Raw genomic sequence first — 21880 nt, forward strand, 5'->3', positions numbered from 1 at the left:
AGCCAATTAGGTTGCTGTAATCGGCAGTGGAACGCAAGACATCCACGGTGCACCATGGGAGAAGACCCGCGGTGCACCATGGGAGAAAACCGCGGTGCATCCTTGGGAAAGGACCGGCGGCCATCTTTAAAAGAAGAAACTGCCCGAACGGGGATGCAGGTAAGCGTTTTTGTTTTTTTTTTAAATAACAAAGGGATTGTTTTTAACGGGGCACAATGTGGGGGTATGTTGAAAAAAAACTTTTTTGATTTCGCCGCGGGACAACCCCTTTAAGGAACTTAATTTATATAGCCTAGAAGAGAGAAGGTAGAGGGAGGACATGATCAAAACTTTAAAATATGGTAAAGGTATAAATAAGGTTCCGGGGGGAAAGTGCATTATTAGGAAGCTAAAGACTAGAATAAGGGAGACAATCTGAGATTAGTTGGGAGAACATCAGAAGCAACGTTGGGAAGTATTTATTTACTAATAAAGTAGTAAGTGCTGAACAAATTTCCAGAAGACATGCTTGGAAAATCAACACTTAGGCTGTCTGTCCACGGGCTTTGGTGCACTGCTTTCCCTGCAGCGATAATCCGGCCACGGGGAACGCAGTGCACGCTTTCCATAGCATTGCTATGGAAAGCGCAGCCCCCTGTCCACGAGCGGAGAATTATAGTGATTCTCCGTGGTATGTTCTGAAATGTTCTTGCTGACATATGTGTAGTAAAGTAATTTGTTGTAGATCAATAGCAGGTTGGTGGCCAAATGTAGTCCAGCAGATGCCTACTTGTTTCTTCTATCATCTCTATAACGCACCGTGGCTGCAATACACAGCTCCATAGATGTACTCTTCAATCTCGCTGTCTAATATCTTGCATAAATATGCATCTATATGTTGCACAGAGCAATTTACCAATGCATGACAGCTGAGCATGTTTAATGGATATAGTCTGATTGCTGGGACCCCATGTCCATTGTCTGCAAGTCACTGACTATTATAGTGCATAAGATATAGAAATAGCTGAGCATGCTCACACTCGCCATTTGTATGTCTCCCATGGATTATAATGAAGATTGGCCATGTGTGGTCACTGTTACAATGCAGATATGGGACATTGGCTGTAATGATGTGAAGTCGAAGGCTGCATGTGAGGCTCCTATAGTGCGGTTGGTTGATCACCATTGTTCTAGACAAAAAAATGTCTGCAATAGCACCATGCCACTTGGAGTTGCACTTCTACAACTTATTTGTGAAGTTGATACTTGGGAGATCTTCATTGAAACTTTTGGTCCTATATATGGCTTCTTTCACAAGATCTGAATCATTTCCGACACTGGGGTGAACAAGGTTGCTGACATTTTGTAGTCAGCAGAATAGATTATGATGGAGAGTGCCATTAGGAAGGGGAGCATTCCATTCTAATTTTGGTATTTGACTCAGTATTACTAAATATTACCAAATGTTTGTGAAGATTCCTGTCGAATCCATCACATTATTTTGATAGAGATGACTCATGACTGTAAGTTTACAGTATTTGACTATTAACGGGAAACAGACCTGTTCACGTATTTTCACCTGGAAAGAACTCATGAACTGTCTTTTTTATTACTTGCTCTTAATTACTACTATTTAGCATCTGTCATTTATTTGCTTATACAATCTGTGACACATTTTCTCTTTAATAGATTATATATATTATCACTACTTGTGTCTGTCAGCTGAAGTTGTAGTTTGTCACACGTTAATAAAATCAAGAAGGTGTTTGGCTAGGCTTGCAGTTAACAGAGACATATCATAGAACTGATTATAAATTGGAAACCTTGGTTTGTTGCCATTTTGGGCCAGGAAATAAAGAAGAGATTGGCTTATTTCTCTGTTAGCCATAATTTGTATAATGGGAAATGAAATCGTATTCTCAGGGTTCATGCAATGTATTAATGCTCTCACCCAAACCCTTCATTTACAGCTCTGCATTTGCATTGCGATTCCTTTTGATTACGCATCCTTATCCGTGTTGATTGCATTTGACTTACGTTTATTGATTTTCAGCTGACACATTGTAGCCAGTAAATAACAGGTCTGCTCAGCATTGTGAGTGTTTCACTACAGAAATGTATCTGATCGCCAACATAACATTTCTTTTTAATTACAGAAACATAAAGATTATCTCTTCTTATCTCATTAACATTAAGCTCACATGTCCACACACTGCAAGTTCCTTTAAATTACTACCTATGCATGAAAAATCATAACTTATTTTAAAGGGACCCTGTCACCAAAAAAAATCTGTTTAAATCTACCACCACAGTGTAATGGAGCATTATATAAGCAGGCGGCACATGATTTTGCAGAAAAAAAGCCTTTTAGAGTATACAGATTCTTGCTTTATATTAGTGTGCCCAGTATGCAAATACTGTCTATCATTCCTCCAATTCAAGACATCACTGCGGAAACCCTTGCTCTATTCCCCTTTGCCACCACCCTCAGTGATGTCAATGCTGCTAATGCTGTAATCTGACGCACCCGCCGCACACCCCTTCTGCCACATCTTTCTCATACATGTGCCATGAAGCAAGATGTATACACCTTGACTCCACTGGCACACTGCACATGCGCCAGGAGAGCACATGGTGCGTTGGCATGATTTCAGTGCTAGCCTCATTGACATCCATACAGGGGGTGGACTTCAGTGATTAATAAATGAAATGTGACAAGAATTCCATTTCAAGCTAATGCATAACGCAATATATGGCTTTAATATTCACCCAAATCTAGGGGTCCTTAGTAGTTTGCTTGCCTGTCCAAAAGATCCCACCATTAGAATTGAACTAATGAATTCAGATCTTAATTTTATTTTTGTTTCTTTCTTTTCTTTTCTTTCTGTTTTGTCCTATTTTTTACTATTTCACTATAGCACATATTCCAATGTATACTGTATAGTTCAACTTTTTTGAGAAAGAGGCTGTTTTTGCCTCGAAATCCAACCCGTGTTGGCATCAAATAAAGTTCGTCACTATTTACCATTCTCAAGTCCGCCATTATTTTTGTAGGCTTCGCCAAGATTCTAGCTCATAGGTTCTTCTTTTCCATACACCCTGAGAACTGACTTGCTTTATAGTGTTTGGGCATGTATACTAAGCCAATACTTTTAGAGGGCAGTAATTGCTTTAGTTTCCCAGACCTGGCAGATTACAAGACCACTTGAACCCCCAAAATCTTATTTCATTATAGGCCAAGAGACAAAAAAATTACCATTAATATGCATTTCTCTTGGTGGCAAGACTATGCTTGTTTATTAAATATCTTCAACCAATGCCACCTCCAATACTGATATAAGGTAACAATTAAAACATTGTCTCCTCAGCAAGGTTTGAAACTAAATCAACTAAGGAATCTCACTCAAGTAATTTTTTTAAAAGTGGAAGGTCTTTACTAGTTGTTTCTTGACTGAAGATGAAAAAAACAGACTTCTAACCCCATTCTGTTATACCTAATGGTATTAACATCTGGCCTGGCAGGCACTCTGGAGAACCTACAGATACACTGATAGCGTAATAAAAGATTATGATATACTACTGCTCCAATTTTTCTAAATAAGCGACATATTTGAAATGTAATTAACACAGGATTCATGGGGAGGAGTAGCTCATTAAGGTTTCTCTGTTTCATTTTTGTTGTGCCTGAGGAAAGATTCTGAGAAGATCTGAAAGCTTCCAATAAGATCATGTATTTTTGTTAGCCATTAAAAGGTATCATATCTACAGGATTACTTGACTTCTCTTAAGGCCCATTTACACGCAAAGGTTATCGCTCATTATTTGCTCAAAAGCCATCGTTTAAGCAAATCGTTGTGTGTAAATGTTCCCATCTTTCATTCCTCAGCTGAATGATAATTTTTAGGTGAGCATAAAATCCATTGTTCAGCCAGGGGGAAGATAACACAGAACGCATGCTGTGTTTGCTGTCCATTGTGTTTAAAAATACAAAACAAACAAGAAAAAAAAAAAAAATATATATATATATACACACACACTCACCTCTCTGCCACTGCCATGTAAATATTCCCTGCGGGGAGCTCCCTTGTCACTGGACACTGTGACAACACTGTTACAGTATTCAGTGACAAGGGGACTCCCTGTGGGGAGTAAAGAATCCCCTGCCACAGCTGTGGCAGAGGATCATGATGTTCTCCCATTGCTTTCAATGGGACCGGCGCTTTTGCAGTCCCATTGAAAGCAATGGGGTGCGGGCAAGTCCTGCAGGGATTTTCAGGGAAGGGCTTTAAATATAAGCCCTTCCCTGAAAAATCATCCATAGAATGTGTTAAAAATAAAAAATATATATACTCACCTCTGCTCAACTGCTGGGGCTCAGGCACGTCCAGCCTGTCTTTTCCCTACACTGCTCTGAATCTATTTATGCAGACAGGGATTTAAAATCCCCGCCAGCTGAAAGGGCTGTATCTGATTGGCTGAGCGCTCGGCCAATCACAGGCAGCACTCAGCCATTCATTGAATGACAGCTGAGTGCTGCCTGTGACTGCTCACAGCACTCAGCCAATCACAGTCAGTGCTTAGCCATTCATTCGAAGGCAATGGCAATGCAGGACGCCTGTATGTGGCATCCTGTTGCCATGGCAACCCCTTCCCTCTGTGAACCCTTTACATGCCGCAATCTACATAGATCGTGGCAGGGAAAGAGGTAACAACGGGAGTCGCTGTCCGGATGCACCCCAACTGTTGCAGATGGAGAGCATGGGATCTGTTTTGATCTTGCGCTATCCTCAGGGCGTAACGGTACGTCCTATTGCGCTAAGTACCTCCCTGCCATGATGTGCACTTATGCCCTATGTCAGGAAGGGGTTAAAAGACAAAAAGAAGTTAAGAAAAAACTTCCAGCATTTTTATAGTCCATCTTTGGAGTTTCTCCTTTTCAGCAATGTCTTTCTGGTGGTGAGCTAAACATGGCATTCCAAATGTGGGCATAATAGAGCTCTATACAGTGGAATCACAATCTCCCTCTTTCTACTGGTTATACCTAGTTATGTAGAAAAGCAACCTAATCGTTTTTTTCCTGTTGTCTGATCACACTGTGGACTCATTTTGAAGTTGTCAGAAGTCAGTACCCCTAAATCCTTCTCTTATGAAGTAATGGCTAACACAGAACTGATAATACGATAAACAATTAGAGGATTCCTTCTACAATCTAAATTGTTTTCAATGTTACAGACACACCAAGAATATCAACTCTATTACACTTTTTTTTATCATCAGCGAACAGACAAGTCTTACCTACCAAACATCTTATATCAGTTACAATCATATTGAAAAGAATTGGACCCAGGACAGAAACCTTGTGGTCGCCCCTTGTAACTCACCATTAACAACAACACTCCATCCTTCAGCAACCTGCAAATCCAGTGAACTATCCAGGGATTAAGTCCAGTGTTCAATAACTTATCTATCAGCTCTTTATGTGGAAGATCAGATAAGCGATATCCACAGCAGCGCCGTTATCATTCACTTTTGTGACATACAGTCGTCAAAGAAAGAAATCAATGAGATTAGTTAGACATGATGTACCCTGTGTACAGCCGTGCCGCTTAGGGTCCAACAGGTTGTTGATTTAGTAAATAATAGATATCAGGATTATATAAAATTAATACCAATGATTCAGTCCTGAGAGTATGGGAATCGCTCGAAAAAGTCAATCTGGACAGGACTTCTATTAATAATTTGGAAATAATGCTCTTGAAATCAGAACTGTATAACAATTAAAAAGGTGTTAGAAGACTCCACTGTGTTCAATTGGGTTCTGGGAAGCTCAGAAGTATTAAAAGCAATATTGTGCTGTATGAAAATTGAACTCTTAAGTCTCATGTGGCTTCGACAATTCTATACACTATCCATAGTCAAGTTATAAAATAAATTGCATTTGGGTTTTGAAGAACTTGATTTGTTTTATCTTGATTGTAAGGTTACTGAACATTTTTAGTAGTAATTTGATTCTGGCTATGATTCACACCTTACCACCCATCATCAAAGCCTCACTTATATGTTGGATAAGAGAAGGTATATCTGATCAGATCTTCACATATTATCAACAAACTCCATGGTTTAGTTTCACATTAAGGTTAGTAAGGATTAGTTTCTATTCACATCTGCATTGAGGGCTCTATTTCCAGGACAAAACTACAGCCAATTAGTATTGCGTCCTGTGTTCTTTTGTCCAGAAAAATGCCAGAGGGTATGAAAGAAACCCAAAGGGTTTCCAGCCCCCTAAGGAAGTGGACATAGAAAACTTGTGTTAGGACCCGATCAGCAAGGCCAGTTTGTCTTGGGAAGTAGGGATGCGGCCTTCTATCTTTATATATTATATTTAAGCCACATAACGTAAATGCAGTACTAAATTCAATGCACTTTATTAATGTGGTGACTACTAGAAGTTGACAGTATATGAATTTATGACAAGCCTTAATAGTACTACGTTATGATTGAGTATGTGCTAAGAAAAGATTATATAAATATAGTCCCCTACTTGCGAACGTTCGAGTTACGAACTTCGCAAGATACAAACTATCTGTCCTGCACAGTATGATGTAATGCTATGGCATTACATCATACTGTGCAGGGACCGGGCAGGCTTCTATCAAGCTTGATAGAAGCCTGTCCGGTCAGATCGCGGGACACTGTGCGGTTGCTAGGCAGCTGGGGGCCTTCTAAAAAGCCGTGCGCTTGATAGGTACTCTGCATAGGCAGCCCTGGGACCTTTCAGAAGGCCCCCGGCTGCCTAACAACCACACAGCGTCCCGCGATCTTATCGTGGGACACTGTACGGGCCCCCTCAACATCGGGTGCCAGCTGTTTCTTACAGCAGAACCTGGCGGCAGCAGTTCTGACGAGCCGCGCCGCTCGGCAGAACTGTTAACACTGTTTACATACATATAAAAATATATATAATTGTTTATGGTCCAAGCTGCTTAGCTTTCATTTCATACTCCTGATACCTCTATGTTGTCTTTGCTTTTATGTGCTTTATTAATAAAGCATTTACTGTACTTTTCGACTATAAGACACACTTTTTAGAAAGACAAAAACCTGCTAAAAAGTGTGTGCATCCTATAAGCCAAAGTCAGGGGGGTTCAGCACTACCAAACCACCCTGACTGCTTCCTTAATGATCAGGCAGAAGACAGATTAAAGGCCCACTGAATCTCTGTGACAACTGTGTGGTTAAACAATCCTCTCTACCTGCCCAGTACCGACCGAACCCTTCAGTACAGATGTGAATGAAGCCTAAAGCAGTTTTCCAGGGAAATACTATTGATGACGTTTCCTCAGGATAGGCCATCAATTGTTGATTTCCTGGGGTCAACTACAAACATCTGCCACTACACAGCGGTTGGAGCGGCAGCTTCTACTCTGGAACCTGTATGTATCTGCACTGACAGAAGACGCACGACCAGGTAATCAGCTTGAGTCCTGAGCCATGGACCCCGAGGATACATCATCACTAGTATTTCCCTGGAAAATCCCTTTAACAACACCTTTATGTAATAGCAGATACCCACCCCCAACAGACATGATTATCGCTGATGCTGATCACCATATTTAACTCTCTAAATGCCACTGTCAATTCTGACAGCTGTACTTAAATGTCCTGATCGTTGTTCAGGGGTCTCGAATGGCCTCACTGTGATTAGATCGCAGTGAGCCGTTCAGTTGCCATGGGGCTTTCTGAAGGCCCCCAGGGCTGTCATGAACAAATGGCCTATCAAGGTGTGCCTGTGGCATGCCTTCATAGACTGCCTGCCTGCACAGTATAATGTGATACTGTGGGATTATATTAAACTTAATGAGCGATCAAGCAATCGCAAGTCCGAATCGCCTATGGGGACTTTAAAAAAATTAAATAATTAATGTAAGTAGTAATAAGTAAAAAAAAAAGATATATTCATTATTTGAAAAAATAAAAGGAAGCAAAGGTTTTTTTTAAAAAAAAACCTTTTCCCGTATTAATAATAAAGAATAGAAATAATTTTAAAAAGTCAAAATTAAAAAGTAACCCATTATTTATCCTACATGGTGAACATTGTAAGAAAAAAAAACCACAATGCCAGATTTGCACTTTTTTGGTCACCACATCTCCAAGAAAAAAATGTATTAAAAAGTGATCAAAAAGTCACATGAACTCCAGAACAGTACCAATAGAAACTACAGGATGCCCATAAAACAAGCCCATACACAACTATATCGACAGACAAATAAAAACTTATTGCTGCCAGAAGATGGCTGCAGGAATTACTTTTTTTTTTTCAAAGATATTTAATTTTTTAGAAGTAATTAAGTAATTCAGCAAAAGTAAAACTATATAAATTTGGTATCATCATAATTGTACTGTCCCACTAAAGTTATTATGTAATTTTTGCTGCAATATGTACACTGTGAAAACAAGACCCTTTCCCCCAAAGATGGCGGAATTGTATTTATTTTCTATTTCACTCCACTTAATACATTTTTTTAAGTTTTTCAGTAAATTATATGGTACATTAAATAGTGTCACTGAAAAGTACAACTCATGCTAAAAACAAACAAGCCCTCAGACAGCTACATCAATTGAAAAATAAAAGAGCTATGATTTTTTTTTAAAGTGAGGAGAAGAAAATAAAAATAAGAAAAGGGATTAAAGAAAATCAAATAAAGCAGGATAAGCAGACACTAAAGAGCACTATGGAGGAATCACATGGGAGGAGAAACATGTACATGTCTAGCTAAATTACTGTGGTATCTACAGGCACTATTTCTACTTGTTACAATTGTAAAGAAATGAGAATACACTAAGTGTAGCAACCGTGGACTGCTGGCTGTTAACCATTTCACCTTCCGTAGAATACAAAAAAGGAGGCGCTACCCTAGACCACCAAAGTTGGTGATGTTGAGACCTTCACTTCTTTATTCCACCAGGAAAGTTTTAACTAGTATGAAATATTTTTTTCCTGTCTTTTGTTGTCTACACTTGAGGTTTGTCTTATAGCTCGAAAAATATGGTAATCCCTTATGATGCATGCCTCCAAGTATTTGTTAGGGAGTAAACTCTTTTTTACTTACTATATTCATATAATAATAATCTTTATTTGTATAGCGCCAACATATTCCGCAGCGCTTACAAAGACGGGGGATTCAGAAAGAGAAAAGTTCAAAAATTACAGAACTACGGTTACATAGTAATCAGCTGATGGAAACAATAGGGGTGCGGGTCCTGCTCTAACGAGCTTACATACTACAAGTAATGGGGTGATACAGAAGGTAAAGGGGCTGGAGATGTGCACTGTATGGCGAGGTGGAGAGTGAGGGATGCTATACACATAGACAATGGTCAGACATTCAGCCGTGTGTCGGCAGAATCGGTACGACTGCAGGGGCAATTTATGGTGGCTAGCAGGGATTGCAGTCTGTGGGACAGGGAGCATGTTATCAGGTGGAGTACAGAGGGGTTTGGTTTAGGGAATATGGTATGCCTCCCTGTAGAGGTACATTTTTGAAGCAAGCCTGAAGTTTTAAGAGTCCTGGATTGCCTGGATAGCCTTTGGTAGTGCATTTCAGAGGACTGGTGCTGCTCTGGAGAAGTCTTGGAGGCAGGAGTGAGAGGTTCGAATTAAAGGGGCGCTCTGGTTTTATTAGCAGAGCGGAGAGCCCGGGCTGGGTGATGGATTGAGATGAGGGAGGCAACATAGGGTGGCGCTGCCCTGTGGAGGGCTATGTCGATGAAGGTAGTGAGTTTACATGGAATTCTGTATATAGTGGGCAGCCAGTGCAGTGACCGGCACAGGGCAGAGGCGTCCGAGTAGCGGCTGGACAGGAAGATGAGCCTGGCTGCCACATCCAGGATGGATTGGAGGGGGTAGAGCCTGTAGCAGGGGAGGCCGATCAGCAACAAGTTGCAATAATTGAAGCCGGATGGGATGAGGGCAACAGTCAGCGTTTTTGGCGTGTCCACGGTGAGAAAAGAGCTGATTCTTGCGATGTTCTTGAGTTGCAGCTGACATGTTCGGGCCAGAGATTTGATGTAGGGGGTAAAGGAGAGATGGTCATTGAATATGACCCCAAGGCAGCGGACATGCTGTCTGGGAGTTATGGTGATGCCACACACTGAGATGAAGATGTCAGGATGAGGGCAGTTAGTAGAGGGTGGAAATACCAGTAGGTCAGTTTTAGAGAGGTTAAAGGAGATGTCTCGAGGAAGCAGTGATTTTTTTTTTTGCCCAGTCCCCCTAATTAAACATACATTACTAATTACCCCTGTAAATGACTTTCCTAGCTGGTTTGTACTTACCGTTCCAGCGTTTCAGCAACTTATAAAAGTTTCCCCAAGATGGCCGCCGGCTCTTTCCCCGTCGCTCGCTGCAGCCCGACGTGCGCGCTCCCGAGACGCTGCCAGCTGTGTCTCCATGGCAACCGGACGCCCCGCAGCCGCCGACCAGACGCCCCGCATCCGCCGACCAGACGCCCCGCATCCGCCGATCAGTCACCCACCGCCAGGCAGCAGGTAACCGGCGCTAGCCCCCGGCTCCCCAGCGCTACGCTCCCGGCTCCCCAGCGCTAGACCCTCAGCCCAGGTGAAGGCCCCGGAGCCCAGCGCTAGGTTCCGGAGCCCAGGTGAAGGCCCCGGAGCCCAGCGCTAGGTTCCGGAGCCCAGCGCTAGGTTCCGGAGCCCAGCGCTAGGTTCCGGAGCCCAGCGCTAGGTTCCGGAGCCCAGGTGAAGGCCCCGGAGCCCAGCGCTGGGCTCCGGGGCCTTCACCTGTCAGTGAACATCACCCCCGACCCATCACTTACCCCCCTGGCCCAGCGCTAGTTCCCCCGGCCTAGCGACAGCCCCCCCCGGCCTAGCGACAGCCCCCCCATCGCAGCGACAGCCCCCCCCGGCCTAGCGACAGCCCCCCCATCGCAGCGGCAGCCCCCCCCCCATCGCAGCGACAGCGACGACAGCCCCCCCATCGCAGCGGCAGCCCCCCCCATCGCAGCGACAGCGACGACAGCCCCCCCCGGCGCAGCGGCAGTCCCCCCGGCCCATCACTTACCTGGACGGCAGGACAGCTGGGTGGCTTCTCCGGACAGCTGGGCGGCTCTGCACCTTCCTCTAACAGAGGATGGTACAGAATGGCCGCTCCAGCGTGCTCCCGAGCAGTGACAGCTCATCTGCGCATGTGCAGAAGAGCTGTAGCGGGGAGCACACTGAAGCGGCTCGTGCTGAAAGGAGAAGACCGGACTGCGCAAGCGCGTCTAAAAAAGCAAGCTGCCAGCGAATTTAGACGGAACCATGGAGACGAGGACGCTAGCAACGGAGCAGGTAAGTGGAATAACTTCTGTATGGCTCATATTTAATGCACGATGTATATTACAAAGTGCATTAATATGGCCATACGGAAGTGTATAACCCCACTTGGTTTCGCGAGACCACCCCTTTAAGTTTTAGGTACAGAAAGGACATAGTGTTAGAGACAGCGGACAGACAGTTAGTGATGTTTTGGGGGAAATGTGCAGAGATGTCACGGGAGGAGGTGTATAGCTGGGTCTCGTCAGCATACAGGTGGTATTGGAGGCCAAATTTCCTGATGGGTTGTCCAATAGGGGCTGTGTAGATGGAGAAAAAGAGGGGGCCGAGGACCAAGCCCTGGGGGACCTCAATAGCAAGAGGAAGAGGAGGGGAGGTAGAGCTAGCAAAGAAGATGCTGAAGGCTCAGTGAAATTTGAAAGTGTACCCAATGTTTTTTTTTTATGAATTGTTCTATGAATCTTGTTGTAGAAAAACTCTATTCACATCAAAGGCTCCAGTGCAGAGTCAGCACAAAATGCCAGAAAAAATAGCATAGCATGCTGTGCTGCTTTGTCAGGCAAAATGATAGAGGGCATAATAGAAACCCCACACCCCATAACAGTTAATGGAGTCCTTTGAGTGCTATTCCTACCCGTCATGTCAGCAATGTGGCTCTTTATTTCTTTCCATAGTTTGGCTGGTATGTCGTAGCCAAACAATAAAAAACATAGGGCTAGTATGAACGTAGCCTTAGGTGTCCATATCCTTTTGCACCAATGTGCAGCACCTATAGACAAAGTTTAGGGTGGAGAAAGTTGAACCAAGAAAAGACACTACTAGTAAACCACTGTCTACCTTAGTGACTGCTCCATATGTGAGTTAAAAAAGCTACTGCGCTTCTTCTTACTGGCAGTGCATTTGTCTGAATTACGTATTAACTGAAGCTTGAATTGGACTCTAAGAAGTCTGTTCTGCTGCTGTCCAAAAGACATAGTCATTAAAGACCAATCATAGAGAATTATGTCCAGGAGCCAATCTCTGAATATCTTCAGCTCAGGAAGAGAACACGACATAAGATCATCGACTTGTTGACTACTCATGTGATTTTTTGCCAACAGAGAGCAACGAAACATAATGACTGCTGCTATTTTATGGTCTATTATGGCTGGTATTATGTTGGCACTATGGTTGGCATGTGGGCATTACGGCTGATTTAGTTTGGGAAATATGCCTACTGTTGTGTTGACACCAAGTCTTATTTTACATGCATATTATAGCTGGCATATTTATACTATAGATGGAATGGCTGACACTGTTACAAATGCACGTTAATTAGTACAATTGTATATCACTGCAGCTCTTACAAGCACTATGACTGGTATTGGAGGTGTGGTATACTGAATCGGAGGGCACTGTCTGTGCTGAACATTTCTTCCCCTAATATTAATGTTCTGTCTTTTTGAGCAACCAAATAAGCTTTCTTTTACGTTGCATGATTGAATTTTTTTGTCTTTTCAGGATGAGAATGACAACCCTCCTACATTTAGTCGCCCATCTTATGTCATCACAGTAATGGAAAACATTATGGCAGGTAAAAAGTTATATAATGCAGCCTTATAGGATCACTCCGGCGAAAACACATTTTTCCATCCCTTCACCCCTCACCTAACTGCCTATCATACTCTGGACATCTCTAATGTATATTGCAGTCACTTCCATGTAGTGCAGCCTCCTGTCTCATGCATTTAAAGTTCCATAATGATGATATTTCTGCTTTCACTTTCATTAGTCTGTGCTATCAATTCTATGATACATCAGCACTGCATTTCATGTCCAGCTAGAGACTGCACAGAAAACACTGTCCTAATTAGAGTTGAGCGAACATACTCTGTCGAGCTTGATGCTCGTTCGAGTATTAGTGTACTCGATGGTGCTCGTTACTCGAACGAGCATCAAGCCATGTTCCAACCTGCCCCAGTTTTTGGCTCCTCCCCCCTGTGACGTGCCTGTTTTAGCCCCGCCGCGACACAGCGCGCGTCAATGGCGAATTTTTTGTTTGGCAGGCAGGGGAGAGAGAGAGAGAGAAAGAGACGAACCTAGGGAAAAAGAAAAAAAAACTCGGCACCCAGCGTCCCACATACAAAAATGCTTGAGTCTCCCATTGTAGTCATTGGGGTTCGTTACTCGATTAGAGCTCTCGAATTTTACGAAAAGCTTGACTCGAATAATGCGGATCCGAGCATTTGGGTGCTCACTCATCTCTAGTCCTTATCTTCTGTATTCACCTAAGTGAATGAGCTGTAAACTGCTCTATTATAACTATGTGACAGGAGCTGGGTGATCATCATCAGTAACTGTAATAGGAGTGTCTGTTTCCTCCTCTGACGAGCATGTGTGGTAGGGCCCATGCAATATCATCATACAGGAGTTATGCTAACTGAGAAATTGACTAATGTGAGAATATATAAAGCCAAGTAAATCTCAGCTGATCTGAGCTGAGAAGACATGACTACTTGAGGAAAAGGAGGCCAGGATTTTCAGATAGGTAATACGAGCTGATATATATACTGTGGAACTATTACATAAAATCAATAAAAATAATTTCACTGGGGTGGCGCTTTAAATTTTATATAATGTTTCTATGCATATTTAGAAGCTTGCATAATTATTTCTCTTTTCTTCTAATACTCCTCAGGTGCTACTGTGCTGTTTTTAAATGCTACAGATTTGGATCGATCCAGAGAATACGGTCAGGAGTCTATTATATACTCATTGGATGGTTCACCTCAGTTCCGGATCAATGCCCGATCAGGTAATGCTTTATGAAATAGTTTTGTGTTTGTTTTTTTTAAGTGTGCACTTTAAGTGATTTTATTCTGCTAAAAGTTAATAAGTTTTAACCGTATTTGCGGTCGTATAAATTTTGGAATAAAAGAAAATGTTTATCATAAGCTTTATATGACCACCTGCTAAAGCTTTATTGGAGGAAATAACTTCCACTCTAGCTTACATTCGTTGGGCACATTACCAGTTTTGGAGTTTCAGCAGAAAGAGATTTTAATGACACCTTTTCCCTAGGCTGCCATGTAGCTTTAGTTCAGTCATGTAATCTATAGTTAATTTGTCATAGCTTTAATTAGAAAAGCTGAAAATTTCCCTTTAAGGCAATCTAAATTTGTGGATTAATGGTATGCTAATGATGAAAGTTATTGTTGAAATGACTATTTGAACTGAAAAATATTATTGGCAGTAATCTAACTTTTAGAATGGGCACCAGCTGATTCTGCAGTCTTTACACTTGTTTAAGTCCTTTCAGCTGCTTCAGAAGCTATAATGCTAAGCTATAGAGAGTTCGCTATGCTCAGACGTGTCCAACTGATGCCTTGTAAAGGCATAAGTACTTTTCGTGGGAGTTGCAAATTAATCAAACCTTTACCGCTCAGTAATAGTTTTAATTGAAGTTGTGAAAAAAAGGGAGTACCAAGATTTATCTTCACTAGGCCTAACTTTTTGAAAAATAGTTTTTAACTCATTAAGGTCAGCCTATTTTGCCTTCATGATGCATGTATTCCAAGAAGGATAACTTTTTTTAAGTTTTACGTTGATGTAGCCATATAAAGCTTTTTTAAAGGATAAAATTTAACTTTTTCAGTAGTGCCACATTGATTAATTTTCATTTTGTTTATTTTTTTAGATCACTGAAATCAGCATGTCACTACTTTATGCTGCCCTCGATAATGGCAGCATAACTTTTATATTATATATATATATATATATATATATATATATATATATATATATATATACACACACACATATATATATATATATATATATATATATATATGTAAAGGTTATGCATGTAAATATATTTAAAGTACAGAGACGTTAGAATCTTTTTTTAAAAATTAAACATCCATGGAAATAATGATCATAACCCAGTATTTCTATGGGTGTTTAATTTATGGACTCTAATGTCTTTTTACTTTGAATGTTATAATAATAATCTTTGTTTATATAGTGCCAACATATTCCACAGCGCTTACATAACAGGGGAGAACAGAAGCAAAAATACAAAAGCCACGGTTACATGTAGTAATCAGTTGAAGGAAACAATAGGGGTGAGAGTCCTGCTCCAACGAGCTTACATACTACAAATAATGGGGTGATACAGAAGGTAAAGGGGCTGGAGATGTGCGCAGTATGGCGAGGTGGAGAGTGAGGGATGCTATACACATAGACAATGGTCAGACGTTCAGCTGAGTGATGGCTGAATCGGTATGACTGCAGGGGGCGATTGATGGCGGCTAGCATGGATTGCCACCAGTGGGACAGGCAGCACGTTATCAGGCGGAGTACAGAGGGGTTTGGTTTAGGGGATATGGTATGCCTCCCTGAAGAGGTGCATTTTTAAAGCACGCCTGAAGTTTTGTGTGTTGGGGATTGCCCGGATAGTTTGGTGTAGTGTGTTCCAGAGGACTGGTCCTGCTCTGGAGAAGTCTTGGAGGCGGGAATGAGAGGTTTGAATTAAAGGGGCACTTAATCTGATTTCGTTAGCAGAGCAGAGGTCGCGGGCTGGGTGGAAGATTGAGATGAGGATGGCAATGTAGGGTGGCGCAGTGCTATGGAGAGCTTTATGGATGAGGGTAGTGAGTTTAAATTGAATTCTGTATTTGACAGGCTGCCAGTGCAGTGACTGACACAGGGCAGAGGCATCCGAGTAGTAGAAGATGAGCCTGGCTGCCGCATTCAGGATGGATTAGAGAGGGTAGAGTCTGGAGCAGTGGAGGCCAATCAGCAGCGAGTTGCAATAATCGAGCTGAGAGTAAATGAGAGCAACAGTAATTGTTTTTAGCGTGTCAACAGTGAGGAAAGGGCAGATTCTTGCGATGTTCTTGAGGTTGTTAGGGAATTCAATGTTCCGTCAATATGCTGTGAGGCTCCAAATCAGAGGTGGTTATGGCGGCCGCCGTGAGAAAGCAATGAAACACAGAGATCAGGCCTGTGTCTAGAAGCAATCTGTGTTTATTCTGTACATTGTCATTTCTTATACAAAAAATAGAAGGCGTATCAGTAGGCGTATCAGTGCAAAGGCTAGTGTTACAAAGTTCAATCTGTTATACTGAGGTCAAAGTACTAAGGTGGTGAATAATTGCGTTTTCTCAATAAACATGGCTTCTTTTGTTGGAATGTAGACTGGCTGTCTAGTACCTTGATTCTTTATCACAATCTACATTTTAATCACATGCCCTAGACAGCAGTTAATGATCGAAGCATTCCATTATCCTTTGATCATTGTAACGAGATTAACAAGATCTTGGAGACATGATGGACATTTAAGATTACACCTCTACTTAATGTAATTAAGTACTAACCTAAATGTACAAGCATTTATCAGAGCTTTTCATAGGACACAGAATAGAGTGTACAATTTAGGCCTAAAGCCTCCGGAAACGTGTATCAAAGATACATACATATATAAATTAATATGTTCATAACCCTCACAATCCCCCATTTGAAACAGTCCATCTTGAAAAGAGCCTTTGTTGTGGTACTATCAAGGGTGCTAAGCCACCCCTGCCGGTCTTTCTATCCTCTTCGCCGGATCCCCACTGTTGGTGCTCTTTTACTCTTTTGACTGTTTTAACGATATCGTAGAGGGAGCGATTCCAGATAATTTGCTTGTCTCCGTATCCCACAGAATGTCCATAAGTTGCAAACACTCAAAAGAATGAACAAAAGAAACAGTATTAGTAATGGGTGAAACATAAAATCCATCATCTTTCCTGCTGTAGGTGACCATCCAGTAAAAATATCATACCAGTTATATTCGGTGTCTATCTGGATTTTATTACCTATGCTGACCAACTTATCTCCTACCCATATAGTTTGTTTTTCTAATTCCATAAGGGAGAGGTTAGTAACATCCAAATGCTTTTGAAGGTGTTCAGTGTCTTTCATTAGTCTTACGATTCTACCCAAGGATATAGTCAGATTTGACATAGGGATAGCATCTGGGTGCCAGTAATACTTTATTGCAGCTTCAGCATCTGGCAAAAAGGTGTAAGTTTCTGTAAACCAATGTATCACCGATATGTTCTGTAAACATCCAGAAAATGGAGTGGTGTTCCCCAATAAAAAGACAGTCCAATAAGACAAATGCAAAAGTCAAAATCAAAATGTCCATTACCTCCCTCACCCAAACAACGCCGGGATCCCACCCATCACTTTTCCTATGGCTCGGGAACTTTCTTGCAGTGGGAGGCATGTATCCACTTTTTACAGAAGTAGGTGTTGACAACAGAACTTGGTATGGTCGTCAAACCTTGGGTCCAAGGCCTTTATTACGTGTCTTTTTGCGACCACCCAATCTCCAGGCTGCAAGAAATGAGTCCCCTCTAGGTTGTCAGGGTCTGGAATTGGGGAAAACACTAGATCGGGTGTTATTTTCAGTTTACGACATAATTCTTGTACATATTCAATAACCTTATCACACCCCTGCTGTAGGGCCTGTGGATGGTACAGGCCTAATCTTGGCATAGAGCCAAACACTTCTTTTAATTTAAGCATATCATTTCAGTTCTTTCAAGTTTGTCTAAACTCTGCGGGTGGTATGGAGTGTAAAACGCTTGTTCCACCCCAGGGCTGACATCACCTCTCGCATCACTTCACCTGTAAATTGTGTACCTCTGTCACTCTCAATTGTCTCTAGTACCCCGAATCTACATACAAGTTCTGACACAAGTTTAGTCATTGTACATTGTGCGGTGGCTTTGAACAGGTCCACGCACACAAGGACGTACTCATACCTGCCTGATTTGGGAAGCTGGATGTAATCGATTTGTAATCTCTGAATAGGATACAGTGGTCTGGGTGTGCACTTCACATGCCTTCACATATGCCTTCGCCAACCTGTCGAACCCTGGAGCATACCATACCTTGTCCATAACAGAAACAATGGCATTCCGAGAGGCATGCACTTTCCCGTGAGCTAGGATGGCGAGGTGGGGGTAGGCAGCCGCTGGTACATCATCTACGTCCCGTAGGACGCCAAATCCCAAATCAACAAGAGTGGTGGGACCAAGATCCAACTTACAGCACAAGGGGTCTTGCGTTCTGTCCTAGGAGAGCTGCAGCCTTGGCTGCCCTATCCCTTGCTCTATGGTGACTGCCCCTGCGTGTGTGCTTTAACCTTTATTATGGCCACCTGTCCTGGCAACATGATAGCTTAATGGGCTTGCCTTGTGCCGTGAAAAAGCTCCTGGACCGCCAGATGGGTCCATAATCGTGTGCAGTACCAAAGGCGTACCTGGAATCAGTGTAGATGCTGGCAGTGGTACCTTTCGCAATCGTACAGGCCTCAGTTCCTGCGCTGACATGTATGGCGGCAGTGGTTTTTGTACAAGTATCTCATTCAGTGTGACTACTTCAAAACCTGTTACAAACCCTCCTTCGTCATTCAGGTATCTAGATCCATCCACAAACATTTCAAGGTGGGGGTTTAGGAGGGGTTTGTCAGTGACATGTGCGAACCCAGCTGTCTCCTGCTCCATGAGCGCTGCACAATCATGCTGGTGTTCTGCGTCAAAGGCCTCCTCTTCATCAGTCAGAGAATTTGCAAAAAGCTGGTCCTCTGTACTTACTCCCCCATTTGAATCAGTGTCACCTAATGGTAATAAGGTGGCCGGATTCAAAGTGGTGCAACGTTGAAATGAGACATTGGATGAAGAGTGTAAATGCAAGTTCCATTTTGATCTGTCTAGCAAGAGACAGATGTCTACGGCTTACCTGTGTCAGGATACCATGTATGTCATGTGGGGTGTAGATCACCATGGTGTGATCTAGGACAACGTCAGAACTTTTGTCCATTAGTGCCTGAACTGCTAGAACCGCTCGGACGCGGGATGGAGACCCTCTAGCCACCGCGTCAAGATGGGCACTGTAGTATGTTACAGGTCGCTTTTTGTGTCAGTACAGCGGTGGCGTGTCCATCCATCTCAGTGACGTACATTTGGAAAGGGTTGTCATAGTCTGGCAGCCCCAGTGCACCCGGTTACCTGTACTTTCAGCTGATAGAAGGCTGACTCGGCCTGCGGGGTCAGGGCAAATGGCCGTGAACCCAAACAGTCGTACAGAGGCTGCATGGTCATGGAGGCAGAGCATCCATTGCCAATAGTATGAAACCAGTCCCAAGAAGGTACGCAACTGGGCATGGGAGGTGGGAAGTTGCATGTCACTTACCACCTTCGTGCGTTCCGGCGTCAGGTGCTTAGTACCTGGACCTAGGCAGTGGCCCAGGAACACTACATGAGACTTGCAGAACTGAAGTTTCTCTTTGCTGGCTTTGCAGCCATTCTACTCTGATGGAGGAAACACAAAAGGCTTAGTGATGCATTGAGGTAACTATTTGTGTCAGCAGTACATAAAAGAAAATAAAAATAAATCATCAACATATTACAAGAGGGCGGTGCCCTCGGGAATTGGCCAGGCGGCTAATACCAGTTTCATGAATCTGGTGAACTGGTATTGGGCTATACTGTGCCCCTTGTGGCAGCACTATCCAACAGTACTGCTTTCCTCTGAAATTAAATACAAACAAATACAGACAGTCTGTCGAGGTCCGTCTGACTGGTAGCCCAAAGGCTCGAAGGAACGACACTAAGAACTTGTTTCTCTGCGTGCGTAAAAGTGAAGACAGGTAGAGGTGTTGCTAGGTCTGCTGCCATCCGACAGAAGGTCGGGTGACTTTCAGACCTGGGGTGTATACGAGCCTCACCGGATGGGTGAAGTTCGATACAAGATCCCAAGGATCCCATCATTTCGGTTCCCAATATGCTTTCAGGACTTTCCAGCACAAGGAAGCGCATGAGGCATCGTGACCCTTTAAACATTACCTCTAGTGGTTCAGTTTCTGCCAGCTGAATCGGCATTCCTGAAACCCCTTGCACCAATTACTGCTAGACAAATAGATCAGAACCTTATTGCAAAAAAAATAAAAAATAAAAAATTTAGAAATTGCTGACCTGCAATACCTGGATCAATTATGTCAGATATCCAGTTCCTTGGGCTAAGCAATGACTCAGGAATTGGAGTTTGTCTTGGAGGTGACTTACTATTTGTCAGGACCTGCGGAAAGCTGAGTTTCTGCAGTAGCTATCAAGACAAATACATGAGCCGGATCCACCAAGAGAGCAGTTAGTTTACAAACCTCCTCTGAACTGTCACCTGAGGTCTCAACCCGTACCGATCCATCCGGTGAAAATTTGATGGATGCAGATAAGGCTTGTAAGATATCAATACAAATAACAGAGACATGAATTACAACAAGGCAGAATAATCCACAAACATCTATCCACATTGAAATATGATATTCTTTAAGCAAATTCATTATTAATCTGATCCTGCCTGCAATGTCTCATCAAATTTGAGAAGAGAAAAAAAAAACTTTTCCTAACTGCCCAAGCTCCTCACCCCCTCCCTTTGTAGACAAAAGAAGGATGAAACATTACGTACTTTTACATTATCTAGCTCCACCCCTTCGATGCTGGTCGTTTGCATGTCTCTCCTACAGAACATTCTCTCAGAGACAATGCAGTACTAACAGCATTTAGCAGTGATATAGACGTCCAACCAATTACAGAACTGACATTTACCCAAAAAGCAAAAATATATATATCTTAAAATCCCTATGTTCTCTATTTTTAAGACCGTATAATTCACATAATTCATTACAAGTTTCTTATTTCATCAGCGTCTTTCTTCCTTTCTATGACACTGAATTTTATCTCTATGAAACAATAGCTAAGATATTAATAAGCAACTAAAACATTCAGACTTTAAACAGCATTAATTATTAGTAATTACAAGACGTATACTTCTCTCCTAGGCTGGTCTGTGTTGAGGGTGGAGCAAGACCTCTTCCTATTGTTCTTCCCTCCCATCTCCTTACATCACCTAGCTCCACCCCCTGTGGTCTGGCTCAGCGTTTGGTCTTTCTTGCCTCATTTAGTTTCTAGCCACCGGACAGTATATACCATATAACACAATCTAACTCTCATACGGGCCCTTCATTAATACACAAATTCACACTCACTGGGGTTTTCATTCACTCATACACAGACTGATAAGTATCTCATGTGAAGTAGAAACTGGGATTGTATTTACTGTACATAGAACTTCCCATATTGAACAAAGTATATATATATAAGAAAAACTCTTATGTACCGCGGTTTTTACATATTTTGTTCAGAATAGGCTATCCAATGACAAACATAATACAACTTATGCCCATTTCCATCCACATACTTATATTCACCACTCCAGATAGCAACTATTATCACCGTTCATTGTTAAACCTTCTACCTTTCCTTAACTCATTGAACCTTCAGCTAAAATAGTTTACATCAACTTTTTCTTTTTACTTTCTTGTAGCAAGTTATACTACACATTCTTTGTTCCCTATTAACCTGCACAGTCTGCTCACACCATTCACTACTACAGAGACAATACAAAACCCCCCATAGCTCACACCTTCTTACACTCAGAACATTACTTCACGGACAACATAAAAACCACACAGTATATA

At 42.4% G+C, this 21880-nt stretch overlaps 1 protein-coding gene across 1 annotated transcript in view; it reads left to right on the forward strand.

Moving 5' to 3' along the window:
• Positions 1 to 21880, forward strand: part of CDH23 (cadherin related 23) — a 996630-nt gene that overhangs the window by 587860 nt on the left and 386890 nt on the right. The window contains exons 17-18 of the mRNA XM_066601617.1: positions 12814 to 12886; positions 13991 to 14107. Coding sequence (XP_066457714.1) covers positions 12814 to 12886; positions 13991 to 14107 — 190 coding nt within the window. The remainder of the gene's footprint in view (positions 1 to 12813; positions 12887 to 13990; positions 14108 to 21880) is intronic.

Source organism: Eleutherodactylus coqui, chromosome 4 (assembly GCF_035609145.1).
Source record: "Eleutherodactylus coqui strain aEleCoq1 chromosome 4, aEleCoq1.hap1, whole genome shotgun sequence".
Taxonomy (NCBI): domain Eukaryota; kingdom Metazoa; phylum Chordata; class Amphibia; order Anura; family Eleutherodactylidae; genus Eleutherodactylus; species Eleutherodactylus coqui.